This window comes from Carassius carassius, chromosome 9 (genome assembly GCF_963082965.1).
Source record: "Carassius carassius chromosome 9, fCarCar2.1, whole genome shotgun sequence".
Classification (NCBI taxonomy): domain Eukaryota; kingdom Metazoa; phylum Chordata; class Actinopteri; order Cypriniformes; family Cyprinidae; genus Carassius; species Carassius carassius.
In genome coordinates, this window is record NC_081763.1 from 20,921,307 (window position 1) to 20,941,233 (window position 19,927).

Below are 19,927 nucleotides of genomic sequence, written 5' to 3' on the forward strand. Positions count from 1 at the left end.
GTGTGTGTGTGGTTCCCGAACCAATTCAAAACCCAGATCAATGCAAACCTTGCATCTTTTGATATACTGTGACCAAAATATCCCTATGAATTTTGTGATCTATAAAACTCTCCGAAATTGTCCATGTGAAGGTCTCCATGGAGGAAATCTTCGAAAATGTCTGTGGACCTTTAAGGACGTTCCTGTTCTCCAGGGTCCGATTTTTCATGCATCACTTCTTGCCCATATCTTTGCATATGAAGGCCTTAAGTAGCACATTGGTTGAGCCAGGGGCGCTGTGCGGGGAGAAACTCCGAGATTAGACGAGAGGAGCTTCGTCCATTCAGCAGCGCGGACAGCAGCCAGCGCGCTCCATCTGTGGGCGGTGTTTCAAACGAGCGGATTCGCGAGGAACGTGGGAGCTGTCATTGCTGTAAAACACATTCGTGGGGACCAGTATCACCGTTGACAGCAATTACAATCGCTGGGATTATGTTCATTTAATCGATCACTTCTTGATTGGTGCCTTCATGTTGCTCCTTATAATCAAATGAACATTTCTTAAGATTCGCCAGATCTGAAGGGGAATTTTGGACAGACAAGCTGATCATGAAGTGGGATATTTTACTCTTCTCTTGTGTTTTAGAGAAAAATACTGGATGCATCCATTGAACGGAGGTATTTTCCGCTGGATTAACAAAGGACATTGTTTTTGATACTTACTCTCCGTGCATAAACACTGATTTATTGCCGTTTTCAGGTAACAAAGATGTTCTATTGAAGTCACAGGCGAAACATCGTGTCATTCGTTTAACCCAGTGCCTCAATTGCAAAATGCTGTGGTGCTGATGAGAGACTGTTCCTCGATAACAGTTTTTCACAACCCAGAATGAGAAACAAATAGCCTAGCTCTCCGTTTAAGCGATGGAAACACTGTGAGGTTTCTTACTGAACTTGAGAAGCATCAAAAGCGACTGCAACAGTCTCGAGACCCCAGAAATTGTCACATAATAATGGCATGGGCTTCTGAAGTCGATTGGAGCATGGAGTCCGCATTCCAGGCATGCTAGAAGGTTTTACGAGACACGCTAAGAACCCTGTTTTGGACCCCATCCTGAAATGAGGCAAAATGTTGATGTGTGAAAGAGGAGTCCAAATGCTCATCACCACAATAGGCGCGTTCGCCGCGTTCAGCCTGATGACGATCGCTGTGGGAACGGACTACTGGCTGTACTCACGAGGAGTGTGCCGGGCCAAAAGTAATAACGAGAACGAGACGAGCAGGAAGAATGAGGAAGTCATGACCCACTCCGGACTGTGGAGAACCTGCTGTCTAGAAGGTAAGTAAGAGATTTCGTGTGCTTCTGGAAGTCCAAGGGGTCCAATTTATGTGCTTTTTTTCTTTCTATCTATCTATATATCTATGTGCCTATCTGTCTGTCTGTCTGTCTGTCTGTCTGTCTGACTGTCTTATCTATTTATCTAGATTCCAGTAGACTTGGTTTTCTGGTATACACTGTGTTCATTCTATCCTATCTAACTGATGATTAAACTGAGGATTATTTAATGTGACTCATTGGAAGCACTACTGACCTCAGTGTACAGGGCCGGATTGGGACTCATTTTCAGCCCTGGAGTTTCATGCCTTAGACCGGCGCACTTTAGTTCATAACTGACTATATTAAAATAATGTAATTAAAACCTCAGAATATAATTCCCTACAGCCTTGTAATTCATTGTATTTTAAAAACATCATCATTTCCAATTCAGTGCAAAAACAATAGCCTAAGTTTTGCTTCACAGTGAAGATTTATTAGAACAGTAAATAACAGGGTAGTGTAAGAATCTCTTTTCTTTAAGATTTAGTATTCATAAATATCCAAACATTGAAATAAAGAAAAAAAATCTAATAAAAACAAAATATATAAAACAAAATAAAAAATAAAGATTAAAATAAAATGTATTGCACTTTCTAATGACAGTATCATCTCAGTTTCATTAATGTATTGCTGAATCATCAGGTATCATTAATTATCTCAGGGCATTTTTCATTGAGCAGGGCTCTTCATTAGTATTAGTTGTTTTGCAATGTCACTAACATCTTGAACTGCTCCTAACTACCTTAACGTTAGCTTACTTACCGGCCTCGTCATCTCCGTTTGTTTTTTTTGAGGAAGAATGTGCTCAGCTGAGAACATTTGGCCGCGTCAGTTTCCAAAGCTTTCTTCTTATTTATTCTGGACTTTTCAGCGCCGCATTTGCGCTTTCTGTTATCCATTTTTATCTCCCTTTTTTTTTTTTTTTTTTTTTTTGAGCAACTTGCAAGGTGACGTGTTGAGGGCGGGGCCAGGGAGTCAACAGATAATCACTTCATCATTATCTTGCAGGCTGCACTCTGCGAGAAAATATTAAACAAAAAATAGTGGGACGGTGGTAAAATAACAAATAAAAACAGTGGGGCTGCGGTAAAATAATAATAATAATGATAATAATAATAATAAAAAAAATATATATATATATATATATATATATATATTTCAACCCAGTGCCATGACAACAACGGCCCTCGCAGCCAAAAAAAACATGCCGGGCCGGTGCTCCCGATTAGCCAATCCGGGCCTGTCAGTGTATCACCGTCATTTATTCTGTATTTAGTTCAGTCCTAATTGTTTAAATTAAATGAAGTTTTTTAAAGTTTTTTTTTCAGTATTTTTTTTTTTTTTTTTACAAATCGAGGCTTTTAAATAGGCAGGCAGCATGATGATTGCAGCTGTCATATATCCAATATATCAGGGCTAAATTGTCTAATTACTCACTTGTCAATTCAAAATAAGATGGGCAATCATATTGATTACCTTATATTGCAGTTCAATGAAAGCACTCTATTCTACAAAGTATAAATGTCTCGGTATTGCAAGGTGTTGACACAGAACAGAATAATTGGCTAATGCTGTTAGTGTCATTGCAATAATGTTACCAAGAAAGATAACATCCTTTACATAAAGGGAAGGGTTAAATTTATGAAAATATATTATTTTGAAATGCATTTTATTCACTCATAAAATTGTAATCAGCACATCCATTATGCCAGTCAGGGTGCTCTGAACAGACTGTTGTCTCACCTCACACACAAAGCAGATTTAAAAGGCTTTTCGAAGGGAAATCAAAATCAATTCAAATTAGAAGCCTACAGCCTTACATAAGTACAGTGAGCTCAACAAAACACCCTATGGAGTTTAAAACATACTCTGTTATTCAAATGTACATCGTATAGCCTACCCCCAAAACATGATGATGACTTGTTCCTTTGGCTTATCCTCTTCCTCTGTTTTCCACGTTTTCCTCCTTATCTTCCTTCTCTTTCCTTGCCTTTGTCCTCTGGACGGATTCATTCTAATTCCATGCAGTTCAGGTTATGGCAGCCCTGACACTGCTTGACTGGGAGCGAAATAATGTACTTCATAATGTCTTTTCAAACTTTGATTAATCTCCTGCCCCAGGGAACACAGAGAGGTGACATGACTGCAGTGTGATGGGAAGATCCTCATCTTTAATTGAAAGGGATGGGTGCAATCCAATAGATGTAGCCATGGCAGATGACACAAATCCAGTGATTGACATTTCAGTATTCATTTAATTGAAGTGTATGTCACTGTCACCCAGTGCACAGATACCCACAGCCATATTTTATCCACTTTAAATCTCAGAAAGATTTTCATGATTTATTTGCTTAATAATATCTATAAGGGATTGATCGATCTAAGTCGAAACCTATCACTCTGAGACATGGACAAAGCTTTTCCGTACATAAATCTTTGAGAAGGGTAACAATGAGGCTTTCTGCTGGACAAGACTACATGACCAGCCTCTCTATGTGTTGAATTATGTAGAAAAAAGGATTACAAAAAAACAATTCTGACTGAGTTAAATATTTTCATTCATACACATTGACCTATTGTTCTTGAGATATTTGACCTCTTTGTGATTATTGGTCTTGGTTTGAAGTGATAGCTCAGCAAAAAATGTAAATAATTTCATCATTTACTCACTCTCATGTCATTCATCAGCTAAACATACAAAAAGATATTTTGAAGCACAATTTTGTTTTTGTCCAGATAATTAAAGTCTACTAAGTATGCAGTCTATTTTTAACCCCATTGACTTTCATTGACTGGAAAACAAATACAGATATTTATTTTATGTTCCACAAAGAAAGGCGTACAGGTTTGGGATGACATGCATTTGAGTAAATGATGACAAAACTTTTATAGAAAAGTTTTCGATAGGCTGTGCAGTTGCCGCAGAACAAGCCAATGAGCGAACGAGCCGTCTCGCCTATGGCTGTGTACTGCTGCAAATGCACTTTACAAAAATACAAAATTAAGGATAATTTTTTGCTTCAGTATTTCGTGAAAAGAGACTTTTCCCGTAGCGTCTTAGCTAAGACGCATTACGAGAGAGCTCTCGTAAGAGAACTGTTATTTTCATGGATTTTTTCTAGATTATAATGACCAAACACCTTCAATAAAGTGATAACACTAATAGTTTTATGGAGAAACACTGTTATTTTACAGGTATTTCCCAAATTATTATTTAAAACTAAATTTCCATCCCCAGTTGCAAAGTCGTTTGTTTATGGTGTATTGATTTTATGCTTTTGTGCTGAGGTGTTTTTCCTGTTCTCACACTGTGCTCCCAAAAGGAGCATAGTCTGGGTGTTGTTTTTTCTCCTCTCTTTCCTAATGTTATGCTGTATCTCTTTCCTTTGTACTACTGTATTTCGTTGCCATGTTCCCACATGTGCAATAATAATAAAGTTGAATCTATTCTAATATAAAAAAAAGCTAAATTTACTTTCATCAGAGAACATAACTTTGGACCACTCAGCAGCAGTCCAGTCCTTCTTGTCTTTAGACGCTTCTGACATTGTCTGTTGTTCAAGAGTGGCTTGACACAAGGAATGCGACAGCTGAAACCCATGTCTTGCATACGTCTGTGCGTAGTGGTTCTTGAAGCACTGACACCAGCTGCAGTCCACTCTTTGTGAATCTCCCCCACATTTTTGAATGGGTTTTATTTCACAATCCTCTCCAGGGTGCCATTATCCCTATTGCTTGTACACTTTTTCTCTACGACATCTATTCCTTCACTTTGCCTCTCTATTAATATGCTTGGACACAGAGCTCTGTGAACAGCCACTCTCTTTTGCAGTGACTTTTTGTGTCTTGCTCTGCTTGTGCAAGGTGTCCATGGTCGTCTTTTGGACAACTGTCAAGTCAGCGGTCTACCCCATGATTGTGTAGCCTACAGAACTAGACTGAGAGACCATTTAAAGTAGGGCTGCAACTAACGATTATTTTGATAATCGATTAATCTGTCGATTATTTTTACGATTAATCGATTAATCGGTTTATGTACTTATATTTTATTTTTTTCCATTTTGTTCCCCCAAGTTAATTATTAATAAAGGGTCTTTATCATTCAGCATAGATTTTTAAGAGATTTTTTATAGAAGAGTTATTAGAATTTTATAGAATTTTTTATAGTTTAGATCATTTTAGGGTAACGCATCAGAAGAGAGATGTTTACACTGAGAAAAAGACTGTACAGTTGTAAAGGTGCATATTGTTGAATAGCCATGAATGCAACATTAGTGTTAGGGAGGAAATGTAAGTGTGTGTTTTCAGTAGTCTATCCAGGTCACACTACCTTTATCTTTATCAGGTGTGTAAAACTCTCTCGGGGGAGTTCATTAAGTATGGCTCTGTGTGCCAATATATAAATGGCTGTATGTCTGCAATCTGGATTTGACCGGCCATAAGAATCATTTAAGATCATGATTCTTACCGCATAATTAGAGTTTAAATCCCAAAGGCTGATGATACAGTCATATGTTTAAAGCAAACATCATATCAGACCATTAGGAGTCATATAAAAGATATGAATCAGCATGAGAATGTGATTCACTGCTCCATTTTTTTTTTTCATTGAAACAGTTACCAAAAGGCATGACTTTGTTAGCCCTGTTCTTTTAGAGCTTATTCTATCATGCAATATTGTTTTTATGGGGTTACAGTGACCCTATGATACACTACTGATCAAAAGTCTAAAATTAATAATAGTAATTTCAAAATAAACCTTTCAAAAAAATTTTAATAGGCTCCTCAAATCTAATCAAAACACAGTCAGCAGATCATTTTAAAGCTTTAACCATTTGTTTTATCATAAAGTAGGCATGCACTTTTGATTTGTGACTATTATTAATTCCAGTAATTCTAATAAAGAAATATATATAGAAACAAATCATATAAACAAGTGGCAGGAGTTTATTTGAACAATTTTAGAGAACTGAGCATGCGAAAATACATTGCATTTACTCTTGTTTTATATCTTGGGTCTTTGAGACCCAAACAGAAATGATGTAACATTTTTCAGAGGAGAATTTTTATTTATTTATTTGTTTATAATCAATTCTCAGAAGATTAGGAAAAGTCAAGAAGTATCAGCCTGATGCTTTAATATTAAGTATAATTTTCAAGCAATTAAATGATGGCCCTATGGCCTCTAAAAAAGAACATGAGGGTTAAATATATTGCGTGTTGCATTGCATGCCATCATTGGGAGACACATTAGCGGTTATGTACGTAATAATAAGGGAACGCTCCGGTGGAATTTAGCATGGGTTCATATGCTGAATGGAGGTGAAAGATTAATGTAGTGCGGGTGGATCTCAGGGGATCTCAGGATAAATGATGACCTGGGAACTGAGGTAAGAAGGGGGAGAGAGAGGCAAAGCAGGGAGTGATGAAGAGGGACTCTTCCTTCTAAGTGTGCACCCAAGCAAAGCCTGTCTCATACTCTCTCATCACGCACACACATCTCCTTGGAAACCAGCCTCTCCCGCCTGCGAGATAGGTCTACTGCTCTAGCTCCATACCTTCCCCCATCCTCAACCCTGCTTTCCGTCCTCCTCCTCCCCTTGTCCATGAAAGCTTTGGAGAAACAGAAACATGAAATGCTGCCCGGCCATCACACGGCTACTCAAACAGGTTTCAAACATGAATAAAGAGATGCACACGCGTGAATGCACATATTCTGAAACGGACAATGAGATTGGTTCACTGGGATGTGAACATACTACTTCATAACCACTTACACTGCCACTCGGGACACTTTGCAGGAATTGCACTTTGCGGCCTTGTGTTTTTGACTTTTTAATGTGCACTAAAGGTGCGAGTGAGGACTGTTAGACTGGGAACAAAAGGTTTGGCTAATACACGGCTATAGTGGAGTTAATTCATTATGGCAGTGGTAATGGAAGAAACTTGTCATCATTTTGAAGTACATTGTTGAAACACACTTTATCTATATGCTAGCAGAATTTGTGTTTATTTGTATTTTTTTGGTGGAAATTTGAATGAACAGAAGAAATTAATAATGAATGTTTCTTTGTGTTATAGCCCAGTCAGATATGCTTTCAACATTTTCATTTAGAAAATTCCGCTGACATGAGCTCCTACACTTCTTTGTGTAAAGACTTGTGTGGAAATGTGAAGAATGTGACTTCCTGATTTTAAATAACGACAAGTAAGCAGCCTGTTATTTCTGGTGAAGTATATAAAAGTGATAATGTACTCGGCCCTGAGCAGGGGTTTATTTTTTGTGAAAATGACCAACTGACTGTATCCAACTTATAACACACTATCCTCCAAATAAATCAATATATGGACATTAAATATTGATAAGAGTTGAAGTAATTTGACAATTTAACTTGTGCTTTGCTTCATTGCAATATACAAAACAAACAGCCAGTATAGAAGACAATTGTGACGAGTGGGGCGGGGCAGAGGGATATGGGAACATGAGCGAGGCCGGTGGAGTGATTGGGAAATCAGCGACACCTGCGACCCACCACCGGTCTCGAGTCCCACAGAGGAGATGGAAGGATATAAAACTGGAGCGACGACAGTGAGACTCGAGACCGGTGGTGGGGTCGCAGGTGTCGCTGATTTCCCAATCACTCCACCGGCCTCGCTCGTGTTCCCACATCCCTCGGCCCCGCCCCACTCGTCACAACAATATAAGTTAAGGTATATACAGTGTTACCATGGACAATGGCAAATATTAAAAATATGCGAACAGAATTATATATTCCAGAGAGCACTGGATCTCATTCACTAGTAATTGTTGATTATTTGTAACTTCTCACTTCTCAAAATTTGCCTAATTCACAACACATGTGTGAGCACATGAATTTGTTAGAAATTTATTGTAATGTTAACAAATTCAGATTATTCTAAATTGAGTAATTTGCATTAAACAAGTTCTTGCTGCTTACTATTTTTGTGGAAATTGAGATATACAATTCAAAAGCTAAGCGAAAGCGGGATAAAAATAATACTTTTATTTAGCAAGTATGCATTAGCTGATAAAAGTGACAGTTATATAAAAAAAAATAAAAAATGTTTTCAAAAGATTTCTATTTCAAATAAATGCTTTTCTTTTGAAATATTTATTCGTCAAAGAAACGAATGAAGTGTCATGGTTTCCTCAAAAATATTAAACGGCTAAATCTTTTCAATATTAAGAACCTTTCAAAGTTTTCAACATCAATAATAAGAACCTTTATTAATAATTATGTAGCAAACCATATTTGAATAATTTCTGAAGGATCTTGTGACTGTAACACGTGTAGGTGTGCTAAATAAACCGTTTGACGAAGGAAATAACAAATAAGGCTTTTAATGATCACAGGAGAAAAAAGGGCACATCCAGACAATTCCAAATCTACAAACATTAATAGTGGACAAACTGGAACTAAACAGACAGGGTATTTAAACACAAGGAAAGTAATGAGAAGAATGGGAACAGATGGGGTGTAATCAATTAACTAAGCTAGGAACGGAACATGACCAAATAGGGATGACAAAGGAACAGAAGTCCATGACTGTGACAGTTCGCCCCCTCCCGGAATGGTGCATCCTCGCACCGAGAGAGATAATCCAGCAAAGGGAGGGTGGGGGCTCAGGAGGTGGGTGAGGGGCAGGCAAGGGGCAGGCAATGGAGAGGGATCATGGAGCATAGTACCAGGGTGGAGTGGATGGAGGGAGGAGCCTCGAGCAGGAGGATCCAGATGGTCATCCAGAGGCCAGCCAGAATAGCGGCCATTGGTGGAGTCGGTGGGAGGAGCCATGGTGGAGGAGCCAACAACACCAGGGGGCTGACTGATGGAGACTGAGCCGGTGGATGAGGAGCCCAAGATGGAGCAGAGCAGCCACAGGGCTAGGGTGACGCAGAGCAGAAGGCTCAGGCGACCAAGGCGGGGCACCAGAAGACCACTGCGGAGCTGGAACGACTGAGGATGGAGGTGGAGCCGGAGGAGCCAGACAGAGCCAGAGGGATGTAGTGACGAGGCAAAGCCAGGCGAATGGAGTCCAGAGGCGGCGGATTTGACCAAGGTGGAGCTGGAGGGACGAGGGGAACCCGGTGGATCTGGTGGGATGCCGGGCCACAGTTGAGACGAGGGAGCTAAGAGCCAAGGTGGAGCCGATGGGTCTAAGGTCCGATGTGGAGTCCAGGGCATGCAGGCTGGAAGAGGAGACAGGGATGCTCATGCCAAGGCGGAGCTGGAGACTGGAAGTCCCGAGGCGGACCACAGCGCCTAGATGGCACTGACTGAGGGTGAGCCGAAGGGCTGACAGGCACCAGCAGAGATGGAGCAGAGGAACTGACTGGTCTAGGAGGAGGCAGGAGAGGGAGGCTGTGAGGGAACACAGGAGGATTAGGGCTGGACGGAACCAGTTGAGACATAGGAGATTCAGGGCTGGACAGAACCAACAGACATACAGGAGAATTAGGAATTACCTCCCCAAACCAGTCTATAAGGTCCATTTGAAAAAAATGTCCATCAATTCCATAATTTCCAGAAACAAGTTGCAGCTCAACCTCAGTCGCAGGAGTCTGGGCAGGGCTTTCCTCCATGCCCTCGATCTCCACCAGTTATCCCACGACGCACGCTGTTGCCAGCTCACACACCTGGTCAGTCGCGCTCTCAAGTCCTAACTCCGGGACAGTGATTGGCTCCTTAATCATGGTCAGCTCGGGCTCTGCGGCTGTGGTGGGCTCTGGCTTTAGCTCCATGCAGTGGGATGACAGCTAGCTGGTCTCTGGTTCAGGAGTGGGGCTGGAGATATCCTCCTCTGCAGGGCCGACGGTGAATGGTGATACATTTTTCTCCAGCACTCACTACACGAAAGCGGCGAAATCCTCTCTGGGACCATTTGTTGGCAGGCCTGCCTTACACCACTCGCTCAGGCCATGATAATAAAAAGTACAGAGCAAGCGGTCTGGGCAGTGGGTAAGGTACGCCAGATCGAGAAAGTCCCTAGTGTGGTCCTCCAGGCATAGGAGCTGGACTGCCGGGATAGCCATTCCAGGAGAGGGAGAAAACAAAATGAGAATGAACGAAAAACACCGCTAACTTACTTACTTTTGGTCTGCTTTTCTGTAACACGTGTAGGTGTGCTAAGTAAACCGTTTGACGAAGTAAATAACAAATAAGGCTTTTAATGATCACGGGAGAAAAAGGGGCACATCCAAACACAATTCCAAATCTACAAACATTAATAGCAGACAGACTGGAACTAAACAGACAGGGTATTTAAACACAATGAAAGTAATGAGAAGAACGGTAACAGGTGGTAAGTAATCATTTAACTAAACTAGGAATGGAACATGACCAAATAGGGATAACACAAAGCAGGGCTGGACTGGGACAAAAAATCGGCCCGGGCATTTTTGCCCAGACCGGCCCACTATATGATCGTAAACACCACCCATCTTTGCACGCCCTTAATTATATGCATACCAACTCCTATTCATTAAAACCACTAATGCCATGTAATGAGTGAGTATAGGAACGAGTGAGAGTTAACAGATGAAATAAGTCAAAATTTCATATATATTAATACAGTTGAACTATACTCCACAGCGGTGAATCCTAAAACAAGCTATAAGCGGCTCAGGCGTAGCAATACCAGTGTTTCTTACAGGATTTTTGTTAAAACTATGGTGGTGTGTCCTCGGTCCTTCTAGGGGGGTTCGGGGGCATGCCCCCCCGTGAGAAAATTTTGTGCATTTTAATGTTAAATTCATTAATCTGGTGCACTTTGAGAGTTCAAAATTAAAAGCTCCAACCCATTTTCAGTGTGCAAATTAAATAAAGAAAAATTCAAACCTCTTTTAGTTACAGTGTCGATTTACATTACACCTATACATAATAATAGTTATAATATTAATCCAATGACAGTAATAGCCATATTTTGTAAAACAAATGCACAAAAAAATAAAGGAAACTTTCTTAATTAGTTGTACCAATTTCTATACTTGAAAGAGATAAGCACATGATCTTTTATTTTGACGCAAACTGCATCAAGCTTTTATTTTGGCGGAAAACATGGTTTACAAACGCCTCTTATTAAATTTCTAGTGATTTGCGGTAATCGTCAACTATGCAGATGTGGAAATAATCTACACTCATGACATGGCCTAAGTGTTTTGAAAGTAGTTATGCTTACCGCAGGCTCTACACTTTCTCATCTCTCTCCTGATCCTCCGTCCTCACTATCATCATCTGCCACAGGAGCTGATGAAGGTCAGAAAACATATATTTTGACACAGTTTACAGTGTCTGCTTTAAGGGCCTGGTTCTATTTTTTCACGCTATTTATCTGCACATTCCTTGCGTTTCTTCTCCATCTTTTTTTACAGATACACACGGACACTGCTGCCGCTCGCTCACTCGTTTAAAGTTGTGATTGGGCCAGCCCAGTGTCAATCAAGAAAAGAGCCAATGGGCCGCTGATCTACGTGTTTCATGGGCTGGTCTGTCAGAAAAAAAAACTAACACTGACTTTGACCAAAGCATTACACCGGCACAAACCCAGCGCCGCCAATTAAGCAAAACAAAACAAAACAAATGGGCCGCCGATGTACAAATTTTATGGGCCGTTTAAAAAAAAAAAAAAAAAAAAAGTATGAGATATCGGCCCAAAAAGCACGTCGGCCCACCGGGCAAATGCCCGGTATGCCCAATGGCCAGTCCAGCCATGACACAAAGGAACAGAAGTCCGAGACTGTGACAGTGACACTGAAGACTTGAAATAAACAGAAATAAAACACATTTCACAAAATATCAAAATATAAAAACAGTTCTTTTAAATTGGAATAATATTTCACAATATCATGGTTTTTACTATATTTTTGATCAAACAAAATCAGCATTTGTGAGCATTATAGACTTCTTTCAAAAACAAAAATAAATAAATTATTCCAAACTTTTACCGATAGAGCATGTGATTCTGGCATGCACTGGGTTTTAGTTGGTCCTACATTTAAAATATATATATATATATATATATATTACGGGACGAAAGTTATTGATGAAATATGATTTGTTTGTCAAAACGTTCATATTTTGCACAGTTAGTAAATAGACCCATTGTCTAATCCAGAGTATTGTGTGTATACAATGGCAAACTCAGGGACCTTTTTGGTCCTACATTCTATTTTGAAGTATAAGGCATTGCTAAAAGTACAGCATACCCACCATGCACTTTGGCAAACTGCAAAAGGGCACAATTTTTGCATTTTGTATAGACTGGGCTTCTGAAACCATACAACATTTAGCAAACTGATGTATTAATATCTAATGCAATGCAAAATCAATACAATATTGATGGTAGTTTATCCCTCCATGACAGTGTGTTGATTTGATGTGGTGGGTACATGGCGTCCTGTGAAGCCGGCAGGAGAATGTGGACCATAGTGAGTCACTGCTGTTCCAGGCTCCTGTCTGTGATGCTGCCTCTGCCCCTGGCTGCGATGACCTTTGTGAGGCAAATTACTCTTGATAGATCCTCTAACAGCATTGGTTAAGCTTACAAAAATAGCTCCCCATGTCTCCTCCTCATCTCAGAGGTTCAGCGACCAGATATAACACGGCCGGCTGATACTCCTGTAGGCCGGGCTGGAGGAAGTAAGGTTGCGTCAGATTTTATGAGAATGTGTTTTGGGTTAACTTTAATAACTTGTTTATATGACTCTTTCAAAGCTGCCTTCCGCAAGCAATCACACATTAGTCTCAAAGGTAACACGTCACTGATCAAAGACTGGTGACCCATAACTGGGTTTTCAACAAGGAGGAGGGATTAAATATTTTATATGCGGTTATTTAAAAGACATTCACTATATAGTTTTATGGATGTTATTGGGCCCTCTGCTGACCCGAAACTCTCTCTCTTGGACAAGTGCCTGCTCTATTAGTACATAAACATGCACACATATTCACACAGACCTGCCAGAGATACTAAGTGGCTCACATTAGCTTGAGATCGAAGTGCAGAGCTAGGATGGATTTTGTATTGGTGCTATGAAAAGAGTGTGGAATAAAGTAAGAGACTATGTTATATTGATGAGAGGGACAGGGTGTAAAGAGAAAGCAGGCCCGAGAAATCTGTTTTTGCAAACACTTTTCAATGAATGTTGATTTAGGTGATAACAGGGCTTCTGAGAATGTTTGCTGACAATCCGTATTTTGCTCTGCCACTAGTATTGTCACTTTGTTGTCACTCAACAAGGAGACTGTCATAAAGGCAAAGTGTTTGAATGCATTGATCAATATATGTCACACTTTTTGCACTGTTTGATAGACATTAATAAAGGCTGTTCATAAGATATTGTTAGTATTAGACGTCACAAATCACATCTCATTATTGCAGGTATGCTTGTTAACTGTGCTCTAAGTATATAAAAACTTTTGGAAAGTAGAGGGATGCATGATATATGGGTTACATTAAAATGATCAGCTGATGTTAGAGATTTTTAGGTTATTAGTATCAGACAATTTTGGGTATTTATTATTGTATTATTTTACATTGCTGGCTTATTTTGCCAATTTTTACATTTTGATTACCTTTGCCATCATCAAACGCTCACTTAAAGTTTTAAATCTTTAAAAACACTAATAATTTAAAACTGTTAAATGTTATCTTTAGCAAAAATGTATGAATATTAATTTGCATACTATACATTGTTGTGATGTTTAAATTCACTCAGTTTTAAGGGCTTTATTTATTATTTATTTAGGCATAGTAACTATATCATGTTAACGTTGACCATTTATTCATAATAATTATTGGCTTATCGCTTTATTATTGCTGAGAAATTTAATATCAGTTACTTCCTATTTTTCACACTCCGAAAAATATTTTTAAATATGTTTATTTCATTCTCATAGTTTTAAAAATGTAAAATAATAATAATAATAATTTTGATAGATTTTTACATTTTAAAGTCAGCATGACAAATTTCTAAATGTATGTAATGGATGATTTTATTGTGCAAGATTCATCCGTGAATATTTAAGTTCACTCATTAATTTCTTGGGGAAGTTCATGCAAGCCAAATCTTTGCAGGTTAAGCGCAAATACTGAACTCGCAAAAACCAAACCAAACAACACCTACATAGTGCATGTGAGTGCATGCATAAGCAACTTCGCACTAAGATTGCGGTCTTACATTTTAAACACCATTTTGGCTGTTTTTGCTCTATTTTGCCACCAAAAATCATTCCAAACACAGCCACAGCGCTATTTTGCATCTCCGAGCAACATGACGGTGTTTCATTTCTGAATATATCAACCGTTTAACTGATTCAGTTCAATTGCAATGACTCGCTTATTAACAGTTGACTTGCTGCCACCTTGCTTTAATTTTACGTTTAATCCATCTTTTCATTTTTAAAATAATTTCAAATATCAGTATTCAACATTTCATGTTTAAAATATCAGAACATTATTTATGCATTTGTAACTGCAGGTTAAAGCATTCCATGTCCCTCTAAATTGCATTTAAATGTGTAAATACATTTAAATGCTACTTCATATGCAACTTATGCAAATATTCATTTTGTTGATACTGATTTATTTTGTTTAGTAACAGCCTAAATGTATTAATATTATAATTGACTGATTAAATGCAAGAATTTGACTCAAAAGATGATGCACACTTTTAGGGAAAAATGGCTTTATAAAGGTAAAAGTGCCCATAAAAGGGAAATTGGAAAAGATTCATTTATATCACTGCTGTGAACTGATCACACAGAATATGAAATATATATATATAAAAAAATAGGAGTCAGCTCTCCACAGTAGTACTTAAGACATCAGCACAATAACACACTCAGCAAATATTGTGTAATTATCTTTATCAATGAAATTCCAGAAAATAAGATATTATTTTTAGTCATTATCACACACCCTTAGTACTGACACAAAATTATTTGCAATGGTCGCTTTGCCACGTCCAGTGCAGACAGCCTCAAGCTGTTGGTTTATTGGTTTTATTTATTTATTTTTCGGCTAGCCTAGTAGAACTTATGAATGGCTGGAAACGTAAAAATTTATTAGCCTAGCTAAATTGCCCGGTGAGTGAAAAAGTTAATTTATTATATATATAAAATTATTTTTAACCGGCCATGAAACTCTTTTTGCAAAAACAGACAGTTATTACTACTACAATAACTAAATATATATAAAATGTTTTTATCCTGCCGGTGCATTTTCTCTAAATTTAGCATTTAATAGGCTCTGAAATATATAACAACTTTTAATTTAAGTGATTTTAAAACAATCTTCATATAAACTATATTATATATACGGTGCCCGTAAAGTGACTTGTTCGGTTTTCTTAGTTTTGTTGTGGCCACGACATAATAACTCGTGGGAACGTGATAATATGTCGTGGCCATGAGATATTAATTTGTGGGAACGTCATATTAACTCGTGGAAACGTCATATTATGTCGTGGCCACGAGATAATTTTGTCGAGGTAACAACATCCTTATGTTGTGGCCTCGAGATGCTATGTTGAGGGAACAACATCCATTTCTCGTGGCCACGACTTCTTATGTTGAGGGAACAACCTGTTTTTCTCGTGGCAACGAGTTTAATGCGTAAACAAACATGCGTGACCATAGCAACCCGGGATTATCAGAGATGGATTCATTCATATTTTATTTTGAATTAAGTAATTATTATATTAACCATATGCTTTGGCTACTGGGCTGTATTACATGTGATTTTCAGCATTCAAATGAAGTTTATCATAAATAAATAATACATAAAGTGCATAATAAAATATAAAATATTTTTTTATCCATCCTACAGTCTTGTAAGTCTATTAACTGATAGTCTTTCCCCGTAATATGTGTACATTATTATTATTATTAGCCTATTATTATTGGGGTTTTTTTTTTTTCGTTTATATTTTTTATTTTTTTTGCTTCAATTTCGATCTCTTTTACTTAACATTCTGTATACTTTTATAAATAATAGTGTACTGTAAATGCTCGACATTAACATAAAATGTCCATCTCTGATAATCCCGGGTTGCTATGGTCACGCAGGTTTGTTTATGCATTAAACTCGTGGCCACGAGAAAAACATGTTGTTCCCTCAACATAGCATCTCGAGGCCACGACATAAGGATGTCATTACCTCGACAAAATGATCTCATGGCCACGACATAATATGACGTTCCCACGAGTTAATATGACGTTGCCACAAATTAATATCTCGTGGCCACGACATATTATCACGTTCCCACGAGTTATGTCATGGCCACGACAAAACTAAGTAAACAATAAATTTTTTAATTGTTTTTATTTAGTGTTATAACTTGATCTTCCAGACTTCTCTCTAATGACGTTTTTTACAGTCGATTGCATTCACATTCACATTCAGTTCTGCCTCCATCCAATCAACAGCCAAAGGATAGATCCAAATACATTTACTTATTTATTTATTTTATTTATTATTATTATTTTTTTAATTTTGGTAATTTGTTTCACTTGGATGTATGACTGAATAACTAAGGGAAATGTGTAACTACCAGAGGTGTCATGTAACGAAGTACAAATACTTCGTTACATTACTTAAGTAGAAATTTTGGGTATCTATACAGCCGACTTTTTACTTCTACTCCTTACATTTTCACGCAAGTATCTGTACTTTCTACTCTTTACATTTTAAAAATAGCTTTGTTACTGCTATTTCATGTCGGCTTGTTTTCATTCCGGCTTGTCATCATTCAAAAAAAAAAAAAAACCTATCCTGATAAATCGCGCCATCCGGATGGAGTGAATTTGATTGTGGTTGGAAGAGAAGTATAAATATATACCATTCCGACACCCTATTGGTTTGTACGCGATCCATCGAACCTGCACATGACACAAATCACATCACACTCCAGCAAGGACATAGCCAGTTTTGGGTTCGTTTATCAAAAAATATATTTCTTAAAAGTAGGGTTGGGTATGGAACCGGTATCCGATCACCTCAGAGTCAGTCCCCTCAAATTTCAAATGAAATCGGCGTCAGACCGGTCTCCTCCCGTCTTTCAGCGTGGTCTTCAATCCGCGGACCGCGAGCGGAGCAGCGCGAGTGCACTCAAACACAGAGGACACAAGGTATGTGTTTATCGATAGATTGTTAGAATATCTGTATCTGTGCAGTTCTTTGTCATAAATACAGTTTACAAAAGGTCACGAGGGAGCGGTCGGTTAGGTTATCATCTACTGTAAAGTTTTCACTGTTCACTGCTCATCACTAAACAGCTGTTTCCTCCAGCGAAAATCTAGCCCTTAACACATATGAACGAACACATACTTTAATTACACTTATTTAAATATACTTAATTTATTCATACATACTTTATACATACACTACTGTATAAAGAATGGTGTTCGGCCAGTTATTTATATATTTTGCTGTAGTGTGTCAGTATAAAATATCAGTTTACATTTCCAAACATTCATTTTGCGTTGTTAGACTGCTTGTGCATTCAAAATCGCACTAGATTATTATTAAAATTAATGGCAAACTGATATTTCCTACTGACACACTACAGCAAAAGATATAAATAACTGGCTTAAAACCCTTTTTTGGGGTGAAAATACTAATGTGCCTAAGACTTTTGCACAGAACTGTATTTTAAAAATGACATTGTTGCTACTTTATAAAGAATGACCATCCAGTCATTCACAGAACTGATTAAAGAAAGTGACAGACAGCACTCATCTTAACTAAATATCAGAGTGAGTGACAGAGATACAGTAGAAACATTATGTGTGGTTTTGTATTAAATAATGACCCAGATTGTGAAATACATTCATTAGCCTTAGACTAAGGGAAGCACAACTTGGGAAATGAGAGCATCCAAGGTTAAAGCTATGGATTTATTTTAAATATTTGTAATGTTCTTTAATGTTATCCATAGTTTTTTTTTGTGGTTCTTTTTTTTTTAAAGTATCGGTTCAGGGACCGTTTAGGTGCTGGTACCGTTTTAAAAGTATCGAAAAGGCACTGGACCCTGCTTAAAAGTTATTATTTCTCACTGGCTCATTTACCAAATGGGTGCTTTCTCTTCGTCCTCCACAAATTAAGCTACTGTAGGTAGTTCGGTATCGAGACGTTTTAATAAATTATCGTTTGCGCTTGACGACGCGATTGACAATGTTGTGATAAGTAGGCTATACCAACTTTGTAACTCGTTACCCCACCATAATCATTCATTTTGACAGCACTATAATGTTTTGTTGTAAATAGACAACCATACAAGAGTAATTGTTACTAAGCCTGCACCAATGTTCTTGTCCATTGCCCTCGCAGATTCCTGCAGCTAAGCTTCCCCCAAGCCGGGGAAGTCGTGGCCTAATGGTTAGAGAGTCGGACTTGCAATCGAAGGGTTGTGAGTTCGAGTCTCGGGCCGGCAGGAATTGTAGGTGGGGGAGTGCATGTACAGTGCTCTCTCCACCCTCAATACCATGACTTAGGTGCCCTTGAGCAAGGCATTGAACCCCCAGCTGCTCCCCGGGCGCCACAGCATAAATGGCTGCCCACTGCTCTGGGTGTGTGTGTGTGTGTGTGTGTGTGTGTGTGTGTGTGTGTGTGTGTGTGCGCATGTGCGCACTTTGGATGGGTTAAATGCAGAGCATGAATTCTGAGTATGGGTCACCATACTTGGCTGAATGTCACGTCACTTTCATTAAAGGTTATTGATGACATGCCTCTGAAGTCTGACTTTTTGCACCATTACAATACTTATAGTCAACTAGTCATCATATCTCTAGTTCTTTAATGTATTTGCATTGTACTAAAGTGCGTTCATTTTCAATTGGCATATATGCGGCTGAAACAGGTAGCCTAGTGCATCCCAAATTTTTCAACATGAACATTTTAATATAACATTAGTCATTATGGCCTATGGCCTTTAGAAAAATGTGTTTTTTAGGAGGGGTAGTGCACAATAGGCCCCTGTGGCACGGCCCAAGCTTTTGTTCTTAATGGCATTTTTTTCCCTTACATTACTTTTATACTTTAAGTAGTTTTTTAAACCAGTACTTTTACACTTTTACTTGAGTAAAAAGCTTGAGTTGATACTTCAACTTCTACAAAAGTCTTTTTAAACCCTAGTATCTATACTTCTATCTGAGTAATGAATGCCAATACTTTTGACACCACTGGTAACTACTTCTGTTTCATCAAAACTTTACAACTGGGTCTGGGACAATAGTTGAACAATAAAATCTACATTAAAGGCACTTGTAAAAAGTTTCCATGATAGTATTTATGTGACCTTCATATAAAAGAAAAATACAGTTAAAGTTATGTTTCTACTTTCAACCCCTGGGATGTATTGAGTGTTAAAGAAATTCTTGTATGCAAGTCCATGCATATGCTTATATGCATGCCCACACAACCGTTACATTACTGAGCTTTATCTGACACTAACAGGAATAAAGTCCAGCAATCCCAAGGTCCTTTGCGGTGTCAAACGCAGACTTTCACACTCCTTGGGCAAACATTGATTGTGTTGGCATCTAGGGGAT

At 38.4% G+C, this 19,927-nt stretch overlaps 1 protein-coding gene across 1 annotated transcript in view; it reads left to right on the forward strand.

Annotated features, from left to right (window-relative positions):
• The first annotated feature begins 403 nt into the window (after window positions 1–403).
• The window catches only part of cacng3b (calcium channel, voltage-dependent, gamma subunit 3b), a 47,292-nt gene continuing 27,768 nt past the window's right edge, over window positions 404–19,927 (forward strand). The window contains exon 1 of the mRNA XM_059558354.1: window positions 404–1,319. Within this exon, the coding sequence (XP_059414337.1) occupies window positions 1,109–1,319 (211 nt within the window). The 5' untranslated portion in view covers window positions 404–1,108. The remainder of the gene's footprint in view (window positions 1,320–19,927) is intronic.